Source organism: Neltuma alba, unplaced genomic scaffold, assembly GCF_004799145.2.
Source record: "Neltuma alba isolate B1F8T4 unplaced genomic scaffold, ASM479914v2 tig00011311_pilon, whole genome shotgun sequence".
NCBI classification, from domain to species: Eukaryota; Viridiplantae; Streptophyta; class Magnoliopsida; order Fabales; family Fabaceae; genus Neltuma; species Neltuma alba.
The window spans coordinates 49,573-61,598 of NW_021636020.1; the positions used below are offsets into that span (position 1 = coordinate 49,573).

The window sequence follows — 12,026 nt, forward strand, 5'->3', positions numbered from 1 at the left end:
TCTCAACTCCAGCCTTGGATTTCCCTCATCCACCTCCAGGTATATTTTCAGTAGCTTCAATTTTAATTATATCGAATTCATTTGATATTTTCATTAATTTCACAATGTCAACATAATTTCATGATTTATTAGGGAAGTATTATTTGGTCGATGCTAGCTATCCAACTCCACCAGGATATCTTGGTCCGTACAGATGTGAGCGCTATCACCTTCCAGACTTCAGGCGACAACCGGGATTTGAAAATTATAACGAAGTCTTCAATTACTACCATTCAAGTTTGAGGTGCACTATAGAAAGGACTTTTGGGGTGTGGAAGAATAAGTTTCGTATCTTAGACAAGATGCCAAGTTACAAGTATAAAACTCAAGTCCAAGTAGTTTGTGCTACAATGGCTATACATAATTTCCTCCGAAGAAATTATGAAACTGATAGAGATTTCATACAAGCTCAATCTGAAGGTACAATTGACGAAAACAATCATGATGAAGCTGGTGAGACATCCTCTTCAAATTTACCTAGATCAAGACAAATGAATCATGTGCGTGACACAATCAGAGACCAAATTGTATTGAGCATGACATCCAATTAGTTATTTGATGTATTTAGTTTAAAAATGCTACGTATGTATGACCTCTAATTTACATATTTATCCATTACATATATTTAATTAAGTATTTTATTATTTTTCAATTTCCTTCTAGTAATAACTTAATTTTTTTTATTTTTAATAATTTTTTTTCAATACTTCTTTTAAAATGGTCACATTATATATATAATTTCTTTATAACAATAAATTAAATTTCCTTATTTTAATAATTTTATTTTCATTACTTTATTTATGACAAATAGTCACATTATATATATAATTTCTTTATAATACTAAATTAAATTTCTTTACTTTTAATAATTTTTATTTTCCTTACTTCTTTACTTTTAATAATTAAATATCTAATATTAGATATGTGCTATTAGAATTCATGCCCTTTTAAGTCATTTTACATTCAAACTTACTTTTACATTTATCATCCAAACAAGTTTTAGCTTCTCAAACTGACTTTTTTCTAAAACCCAATCCAAACACAAATCACATTATCCTATCTGACTTTTACTCAATCTGACTTCTGGAAAAGTCAGATTGAAAAAAAAGTTACTTCTCCACCGCTAATCCAAACACACCCTTAGTCAAGTGTCATTGTTTATTTCAAAGTTCAAACCACAAAATAAAATAAATTAATGGGTTGATGCACAAATTTATTCTGAAAGGTTTTCAGTTAAGAGCACTAGGCATACGAATGTTTTTCTTAAGTTTAATATTACCTCAGAAGTTTAAAATATTAGCAATGTTGCCTCCTAACGTTCAAAAACCAGTCATTAGAGAACTAGAGCATTGGATTTGTTGGTTCGCCTGGTGGAATTGTTAGTCAGTGAGTCTTTCAGTACGTTTTGATGAGTTAAGCTATTTGGATGTTAAACAGAGCGGGATCATTTTCAACAGATTTGGATATACTCTCTATTTTATCTTTAAAGAATGTGATTAGTGTTAGAAACAATCTCACCCAAGAGGGGGGTGAATTGGGTGAGTTACAAAAATTTAAAACTAAAAGCGTGCAAGTATTGAATAAAAACAGAGAGTCAGAGTAAGGAGAATTTTAACCACAGAGAGGAGACACAAGATTTATACTGGTTCGGTCTAATCCACGTGACCTACTTCCAGTCCCCAGAACACCTCTGAGTATTTCACTATCTTCCAAGATCGACAGGGCTCTTGGTGCCTCGGTACAGTAATTGAATCGCTCAATCACTCCCCCTTACTCCCGTAAGGATACAACCCCTCTCAAGAGTCCACACTCTTGAGTGTCTCTCAAGTTTTTAATAAGAGTAGTGAATGGCTCTCTTACAGAGTGAATTCAATGATAAACACTGATGCTCAGTAGTAAAGTGAAAAACAGAGTATTGAATGTGTAACTAAATAATCGCAGGTGGTAGTTCAGGTATTCAATTTCTTCATTAATGCCTCTTCGCGCCTTTTATAGTTGATATCGTTAAATAGCCGTTAGACGGAAGGGCTTCTAGCCGTTGTGACTTCGTTTGCGTGTTTCACTGGTTTTAACAACTCCGCCATTAATGCGTCTGAGTTTCTGACACTGTAGGTCGCAGTCTACGTAATCCCGTTGAAGAGCCGTTGCACTCGTTTTCATTAATCTGCATATTTCAAACTTAGAACAAGTGAGAGTTTTGTGGTGAGTGCTTTAATCTTGAATACAGAAAGAAAGCTAATCTATCATTTAAGGATTTGTGCCGAAATCATTTATCAGTAAGAAGAACAAAATGTCATTCTGGTTTAGTTTGATCGAAAAAGTGATCGATTACTTGATGATAGATCAAGTTATCGATAACCAGAATGAAGACTTTTCGAAGTAGATCACTAAAATTATCGATCAAGTGTTGGATCATTGACTTTAAGAATTATCATAGAAAGAGGAAATTATTGCATGATCGAATAAGTGATCGATCACATAATTGATCGAACAGATTATCGATAATTTAAATGTTATTGAAATGAAGCTTCAGTCATTGATGATCGAACATCTTATCGATAAATATATAATGCATAATGTTATCGATAAACCATGGGTATGTATATATTCAATGAAGAACACAGGCTATCTGAAAAGATCGAACATTTAATCGAACAATGAATATTCGAACAAATGATCGAATAAATTATGAAGAGAAGATTAATCCTTTAAGGCAAGGAAACTGGTTATCGATCACCTTTTGTGAAAACATGATTTTCATGGAATTGGATGATCGATCATATTATCGAAAAACCAGTGATCGATAACTTGATCGAACATTCGTTCACCATAACTTAATGCGAATATGTCAATTCTTAGACTTTTTATCTATCACGTTATGTGAAAACTTTTGTTGAGCAAATAAGTTAAAGTTATCGATAATGTTATCGATAATTTAGCTTTAGCAAAATTGAGTAAGAGTAGATAAGGACATTGATTATCGATCATGTGATCGATAATTTTGTGATCAATAAAGTTATCGATCTATCAGTGAATTTGATCACCTGCATTCAGAGAGTTAGAGCATAAAGTTCGAGCACGTAATCGATAAATAGATGATCGAAAATATGATCGATAAACTTGTAACAGAACTAATGTGCAGAACAAGTAGAGAGTGTTACCTTTTATCGAAGTCGTTATTGATGACTGATTTATCGATAACCTGATCGATAAATACACTTCAGATTTATCAGTAACTCGATTGTTTACCTGATATTATCGATCAGCTTATCGATAATTTCCCAAAGTCTTATGTGATATTTACGCTAGCGATTACCGATCACTTTATCGATAATTTATTCATCGAATAGTTCTTCGATCAAAAAGACTACTATAGACCCGATTTATACTTGATCATTTATCTGAAACCTTAGCGATAACTGATTGCTCGATCAGTTGATCGATCAAAATACTTAACCCTGAAATTCTGACTTGTTATCATCAAAACTATAATCCTAACAATTAGAAAGTAACGAAGTATTTTTAAGCACACTTTTATTTATTATCTTTCTCATCTCTCTAGTAATTAATAGAGACATAAGTGGGAAAATATAATTAATTTTTATAGTTTGGATCATAACTTCTTTCTAGACTTCCTATGTTGCACTGCAGTGACAAATGTACCATAGGCTCTTTAAATTATTCACTCCAATAATGTGTATTGGGTGATTAGAATTATTTTGGTGGGAATTCTTTTCAATCAATCGGGATATTTTGAAAAAAAATCTATCCTCCAACTAGTTTTTATATAAAAGATCAGAGGGAGTAAGTCTATTTTTTTTGTTGAACCTTATTTTTTTAATTAATTATTATGTCACTAATCATTCATCTAATTTTTTTAAAGCAAATATCCCAAAAATTTTAAAATCCCAAATTAAGAATTAATATAAAAATTTGTTGTCATTTGCTTTTCAATTGTAGTTAATTATTACTATCTCAGGTCCTTAATATAAGACCTTATTTGACTTTTATTTTGATCCTAAATATAAGATCTCAATCCATTTTGTCTCTCATATTTATGTATTTTTTTTTCTAAGATTGTCCTTCTAATAATAATAATTCTAATCAATACAGTTGATTAGCAAGGATATTTTAGGAAAAATAATATCTATTTATTATAAATAACTAACTTAACTTATTTTTTTAATATCTTCAAATTAGTCAACTAGGTCTTATAATTAGGATCAGAGGAAGTATTAAAGTATAGTAAGAAAAACTGATTTAAAATTTTGAAATAAGAAAAAAAAATTTAGGATTTTTTTCTTAAATATTGTCGCTCACTATCACGGTGGTCCCCCGCCAGGCCGCCGCGGACTTGGACTTGGGGGGTGTTTGGCTTTTTTTCCAAACCATGGTTTGGAAAAAAATTTGCCAAACACCTCTTTTTTTTTTTAAAACCATGGTTTTGAGCTTGCAAACTTTGGTTTACGCTGAAGCATCACGCAGGTCGCTTCTGAGGAGTAAAAAAGCTCCCAACAATGAAAAAGTCCCTTTTCTTCCATTCGAAGGCCTCTTCTCCCATTTCTTCTCTCCCATTCCGTTGCCCCTTCTCCATTCCTCTGAAAATTATGGGATTTCATTTTAAAATCTTTAATAAATAATAATATTTTTTATTGGCAAAATAAATTATTTTTCTAAAAACATATGTAATTATTTTATATATATACACATTAATTATTTATTATTTATATTATTTATGTCTTATTTATTATGTTGTCAAAATATATATTATTAACAAATTTATTACTTCAAATAAACATATATTATGAAATATATGTTATATGTAATTATCATTTAAACCTATGTCCTTTTTAGTAATTTCAACATATAAAAAAGCACTTCTGACAATAACTATCCAAACACTTCCACTTTATCAGAATCACTTTTTCAGAAAATCTATTCTTTCAAAATCTATTCTCCCCAAAATCTATTTTCCAGAAACTATTCTCCAAACCATGATTTGAGGTTATCCAAACACCCCCTTGTTCTGAGAAAACCCTGTGAGCAATAATCATTACTCATTGGCGCCACGTTGGCAAAGAGGCCAATATGCCATCATCGCCAATGTATTGAAACCAATTATTATAAAAATTATTTGATTAATTTAAGTATTTAAAAAAATTAATTAAATTAGTTATTTATATTAAATAGATGTTGTCTTCTCTAAAATACCCTTACTAATTATGTGTGTTAGTTAAGACTATTATTTGACAAAATATTTAACATGTGCAACTACTATAAAACATACTTTGGAAAAAAATAAATAAATATAAGAAATAAAGTGAATTGGGGTATTAAATTTATGACCAAATTAAACATCAAATTAGTTCTTATATCAAAGACCAAAGATAGTATTATTCATTTTCATAATATCAAATAATTGAATTGTGCGGTTTAAAACAAACTATTAAAATTAGTTTAAAATAATAAATATGTAAAATATATATTTTTAAATATGCTCTTATTTATAAGTGGATAAGTGAGAGTAAGGAGAAAAAAAGATGAGAGAGAATGTATGAAAAAAGATAATGAGAGAGAATATATTAGTTATGAGTAAAATGAGAAGGGGAAAAAAACAGACAAACCAATTTGAAAATTGGGTGAAAGGGCAAAAATACCCATAAACAATTACCAAATGTGCAGCTGGCACCATAAACAAACCTTGGGTCCAAATATGCTCATGATGATTTCAAAAGGGCTCTGTTTTACGACAGCCATTAGACCCAGAAAACGTTCCTTCATTTTGAGCTGTGGGTCCCATTTTCCTATCCATGTGTCATCCAGGCTAGCTTGTAACACTAAAATAAATTGTTATTTGAACATCAAACATGGCAGGTGAGGAGAAAGCATTGAAGGCAACATCGAAGACCGATATCTCCACCATTAAAGTTGAAATCCAACTTTTCTGAAGCCATTATTGAGGTGCAAGGTTAGGATTTGGTGGGTTTACAGAAAGAAGTGGTGAGAAAGAAGTAGATGGCGTCGTCATCTTCTTTGACAACAGGGAGAAGTAGAAGGAGGGTGAATTTGATAAGGGCACCAAGTCATGAGGATAATTATGAAGGTCCGACAAGATACTGCCACCATAGGTTGGTGGCTCCACGTTGGATGGCATGGACAGAAAGCAACCCTGGGCAAAGGTTCTATGGGTGTCGACACTACTACCAGGTAAGAAAGTTAGCATTTTCAGTTGGATTGGTGTTTTGATATTGATTAGACGGTGGTTATGAACTTTGACAGGATAGGGGTTGTGGCTACTTCGCTTGGCACGATGGTCGAAGGTTGTGTAATGAGGTTGATGCAATCCACAGAGAATTGAGGAAGCTAAAATGTAGGACTCATACAAGGGAAAGTGAAGTAAGAAAGGCTAAAAATAAATTGAAAATTGCTGTGGTTGCATTGATGATGACATGGGTGTAGGTGGTGATTTTGTATTTGGGAAGGCAATTAGTAATTTGAGATTGAACTAGTGATAGTAGGAAATGTAAGAATATATGAGTTAACTATTGATTAATGGTGTATTTCCTGTTCGGTTATCAATGAAAGTATTTGAAAGGTTATGATTATTTTGGAAAAAAAGCATGATGAAAATTTTTTTCTTTTAGTTTGAGAACCTTAAGATTGAAAATAATCTGTTAATATATTAACAACAGAATTGAAGCAAGCTGAAGCAAATGAGACATGCAAAATAAACCAAAAATATCTGGACATACACAATAGACCATAAATATCTGTCATACAAATGTCATCCTAAAGGTCAAAGTTAGACAAAATATTGGAAAATGAAGCGTGGCATTGGCAACACATTGCCTCTGACATACAAAAAAGACCATAAATATCTGTATACATCCCAAGACAAAGTCAAAGTCACCAAAAAGAAAGGGATCTCTTATGCCATACACTTAATTCAAAATATACCCTATATATCACTATTAATTATGTAGACAATGACAACAAAGCAAGCTATATATCAAAGTTGTTTGATCTGCTCCTTGTTGTATTTCCAACGAAGCTTTGTCTGTGTGCAAGGAGTTGTGAAGTTGTAATACTTGGGTTTCCTCTCCACTGGAGACCTGGGGGCTTAAATGGGAGTTTAGATGGTTCTGTGTTGAAATTAATCCTTCTACAACCGTGTGGTTGATTTGTCTCAGTACCCTGTGTCCTCCTCAATTCCCTGTGATTTGGTATTGGGAATTTGGTTTGGGGGTCAGCATAATGTTGTAGATATTCTTATGCAGTTCCCTCTTGAAGCACAATTTCTGAACTCATTCCAAGCTGCATGAATAAAGAAATTTAGATATCAATAATGGTGACTCAGATTGAAGAAATAAGGACAAAAACAAGCCACATTATCCACATTGAAGATTGTTCTCCCTGTATTTTCATCAATCCTCAGACCCATTCTAATGACCACTCTTGATTTGTACACACTTCTTGTCCGAGGCTTAGGTTGTTGGGAGACAGATTGAGGCTGTAGTGATGGTTGAGAGAGAGATGGAGGCTGTGTTGATGGTTAGGAGAGAGTGGGTGGTTGTGGCTCATTTTGCTTTCTTCTATTCTTCCTTGGCCGAGGAGCGGCACTTGAAGGAGGTGCCTGCAAAACAAAAAGTTCGAATGGAGTCAGGAAATACTAATTAACAATTAAACTTGAAAAAAATAGAGAGCATCATCACCTCTTTACATGTGGATCTTTAATGACCTTCTTTGTGACAGTAATAACATCTCAGTATGCGACCTTGTTTACTTAACTTCTCAGGTTGAGGGGCTTGTTGCTGAGTATTTTATTCTGCATTCTGGGTAGATATACCCTTGTTGAGCCTCCTCTGTGACTCTTTCGTGCTCTTTCTCTTTTTCCTAGGTCTTCTAGGCAAGGCAGAAACAGGTGGTGGCTACATTGGGAGGAATTTGTCCCTATCCCAAAATTGTCTGCCCCTAACTGGCTGAAGTTTTGTCCCATAGCTAACTATATAGGCATCTCTGTGGTCGTAATGGGAGATTCGGGAAAAGGGATCTATTTTTGAGTGATACATTGCACAAATTGCATGTTGGCATGGGATTCTAGTTAAATCCCATGCCCTACACATGCATATCTCCCTATTAAAATACACAGTATGCCTATCTTGTCCCTCACTTACCTCATAACCTTCATCCCCATTGAAAAAGACTCTACAATGAATAGATAACAACCTATTAGCCTCAGATAACTCCATACACCTTGAGCTATAAATACCATTCCAATTGTTCACATTGTTTTCACCCTCAACCCATTTCACTATAATCTTCAACCTAATACCATCAAACATCCTAATCACTAGAAGATATCTATACTCATCAATCCAGGAGTTGAACATCTCACTAATATTATTGTCTACCATCCAGGACTTGCATCTCGGGGTGAAGAATGCTCTTACCCAAGTAGTTGGATTATATGTTAGTGCTACAGCTGCTGCTTGTTTGTGCAATGCACCAAGAGCTTTCATGTTATCATTAAACTCTTCTACAAAAGAACTCCATCCACAAGTAAAAAAATTTTCTTTAACTCAGTGCCCCTCCAAGTTTTGCTCCAGTTAGCATATATATATGTCTTGCACAAATCTGTGCTCTGCCTCAGGATGCACATTAGTGACAGCATTGTCCAATCCCTAACAACACAAGTTAACCAGTCATTGTGTAATCAGTCATAAATTGATGTCAAAGTTTATAAATAATGAACAATAATGATACAGTTACCTTCTGCATGTCTAACATAATGGTTATAGTAGAACCAGACCCTAGGGCCAACAAAATTCGCAGCCATTCAAGAAACCATCCCCACTGAAGACCATTTTCTTTTTCAACTAGTGCAAATGCTAATGGATAGAGAGCATCATTGGCATTGATCCCAATGGTAGTAAGTAATATTCCCTTTGATTTTACCTTTAAGAAAAGTGCCATCAAGCCCAATTAATGGCCTGCATCATTCTCTCCACCCAACCTACAAATTTAATAGATTAATATAGCTAGCAAATAAATTTGGAGATTAAAAATAGTGAAGATTTGATGAGCACCTGCTTTAGAAGCATTGAAATAGAGATACATCCTTTTAAAAACCCTTCTACCTTGCTCTAGTGCCTCATTACTGAACTCCACACTCACATATGATCCTGGATTTGAGATTCTCAACTCATTGCAGTAAGCCGCTAACTTTGCAAACTCATCCTTAAAGCTACCTGTCATGTCATCCATGATCTTCCTCCTCGCTCTCTTACACTTGTCTATACTAACGTGGACCTTAAACTCACGCTCAACCACCTTCTTCATCTCACTGATCTTGAAATGAGGGCTCTCTTGAACTTTTTCTTTGAAATGTTCAGCTAACCACTGCATGGAGGCTCTAGGGTTTTTATACACCCTAGCACATCTATGCTGTAAACACAAGGTCTTCACCATGAAACCAACTTGTTGCCCATCCCGTGAAGCATACAACATAAAAGGGCATCCCTCTTTGCACACTACCTTTACCAATCTTTTATTGTTAGTGGCAGTCTCACCCAAGAGAAGGGTGAATTGGGTGAGTTATAAAAATTTGTGAAATTAAAACAATTAACTAACAGAAACAGAGAGTGTAAGTTAGAGAGATTTCACCGTAGAAAAGTGGACACAGGATTTATACTAGTTCGATCTCAACCACTTGACCTACGCCTAGTCCTCAGAACACCTCTGAGTATTCCACTATGTTCCAAGATTGATCGGGCTCTTGGTGCCTCGGTACAGTAATTGATACTCTCAATCACTCCCTCTTACTTCCTGTAAGGTTACAAACCTACTCAAGAGTCCACACTCTTGAGTTTCACACAAGTCGTAATTAATGAAGAAGAGTACAAACTCTCTTATAGAGTGAATAAATTATAATCACTGAAGCTCGGTATATAGAAGAACAGAGTATTGAATGCAACAGTAAATAATCAACAAAGGGTAGCTCATGTATTCAATCTGTTCATTTAATGCTTCTTCACACCTTTTACAGTTGAGGTAGTTTAGTAACCGTTAGACGAAAGAGCTTCTAGCCGTTGAGAGTCTGGTTGCGTGTTTTCCCAGTTGCAATGGTTTTCGCCATTAATGCTTCTAACAAGGTAGGTTACAGGCTACTTGGATAACCGTTGGAAATCCATTGGGTTTTTCTTCGTAATCTGCAAAAATACATTAATTCAATAGGTTTTCTTTTGCAGAGTAAGATCAAAAGTAGAACCGAACAAATGAACAATGAACATTCATAGTTTACAAGTAGAATCAATCAATTGTTAAATGTGCTTAAGCAATAACTGAATGTGCTTGATCGAAGTGATGATCGATTACTGGTTGATTGATCAGGTTATCGATTATTCAGAGTAAGAGCTTTTGAAAGAGATAACTAAATTTATCAATCAAGTGATGGATTAACGATTTATCGATCAAGTGATCGATAAAAGGCAATAGTGACTTTATATTGATATGCAGAGAGAAAGAAGATCAAGGTCACTTTTGATTTTAAAACTATTTAAATGGAGAATTAAGACAATCATGAAGGCTGAGAAAAGCTCGAATGAAATAGATGATAAATTTTGAGAACCATCGTGACTATTTAAAGTTTAAACTGAAATCACCTCATGATCGAAAAAGTGATCGAACACTTGTTGATCGATCAGGTTATCGATAAACAAAGTGTTATGGAAATAGATTTTGAAGCACTAATTTTCGAACACATTATCGATAAATAGATGATGGATAACCTTATCGATAAACAATAAGCAAAAATATATTCAGTGAAAACATAGACTATGTAGGTTGATCGAATAGGTGATCGATTAATGAATGATCGATCAGGTTATCGATAAAGTAAAATAAGGGGATTTAATCCTGTAAATTAAAGGGCTGATTTATCGATCACGTTATGTGAAAAATAGGGCAAACACGAAGTGTGGTGATCGATCATATTATCGATAATGTGATTATCGATCCGATGATCGAAGAGTCATGATTTAAGAGTGATGTACTGATTATCGATCATGTGATCGATAATTTGCTGATCGATCAGGTGATCGATAAGCCACTGAAATAAGTACCTGCATGCAATGTTATGAAGCAATATTCGATCATATTATCAATAAATGACTGATCGATAATGTGATCGATAAATGATGACTAAAGCAAAACATAAAATGAGTAGAGCGCATTACCATTTATCTGTCTTCTCATCGATAATCTGTTTATTGATCATGTGATCGATAATTGCCTATCAGATTTGTATCCTGATGTTTGATCATCCTGATTATCGATCAAGTGATCGATAATTTACTCCAGACTTTCATACATAACTAAGTTAATAATGATCGATCAATTGATCGATTAACACATTATCTAATAAGTTATCGATCAAAGTTTCTGCTAAGTTACTTGATTGTACATAGATATTATCTATCAGCTTATTGATAAGTCCTTGATCGATCAGATGATCGATCAACATACTGAAACACAAATTTCTTATTTTGTTATCATCAAAACCTTAATCCTAACATTTATCACTCTTGGCCATTCTTAGGTTTACTCCTTTAGTTATTGCACATCTGTCCAAAGCCCTCTTAAGGTCTTGTTTGTCAACAAAGGTCATGCCCAGCATGAAGAAGGGCCCGCTAGCTGAGCCCACTAATTGACACCCCCCTCTTACTTCTTTTGGAAGCCTAATATCATATTATGGGCCTTCCTTCTCATCTTCACTTCTATCACTGGCTTCAACTTTTAAATCTGACTCAACACTTACATCACTGGCTTCAACTTCCTCAGTGTCAGAGCTTGCACTTTCTGCCACATAACTTACATCTTCACTATCAGAATCTCCTGAAATATCAAATTCATCCTCAATTTCAAATCTTGCACTCTCACCTGGAAAAACTAGGCCCTCACCAGAACCCCTCTCATTCTCATTTACATCA

General features: G+C 34.1%; 1 protein-coding gene and 1 long non-coding RNA gene across 2 annotated transcripts; one reads left to right on the forward strand and one right to left on the reverse strand.

Moving 5' to 3' along the window:
• Positions 1 to 6,054: 6,054 nt before the first annotated feature.
• LOC114711753 (uncharacterized) lies at positions 6,055 to 6,498 on the forward strand. The gene is made up of 2 exons (XM_028896183.1): positions 6,055 to 6,246; positions 6,319 to 6,498. Exons 1-2 carry the CDS (start codon positions 6,055 to 6,057, stop codon positions 6,496 to 6,498), a joined length of 372 nt encoding a protein of 123 aa, XP_028752016.1.
• Positions 6,499 to 7,274: 776 nt separating this feature from the next.
• LOC114711752 (uncharacterized) lies at positions 7,275 to 7,766 on the reverse strand. Its single transcript, XR_003737166.1, has 3 exons — positions 7,752 to 7,766; positions 7,436 to 7,672; positions 7,275 to 7,353 (listed from the first exon to the last, which is right to left on the reverse strand). It is a non-coding gene; the product is annotated as an uncharacterized LOC114711752 (long non-coding RNA).
• Positions 7,767 to 12,026: the final 4,260 nt, after the last annotated feature.

Excerpts from the sequence above, each read along its gene's own strand:
- LOC114711753 (XM_028896183.1), top strand. The coding sequence starts at position 6,055 with ATGGCGTCGTCATCTTCTTTGACAACAGGGAGAAGTAGAAGGAGGGTG. Across the intron at positions 6,247-6,318 it reads GGTGTCGACACTACTACCAG|GATAGGGGTTGTGGCTACTT; the intron begins GTAAGAAAGTTA and ends GAACTTTGACAG.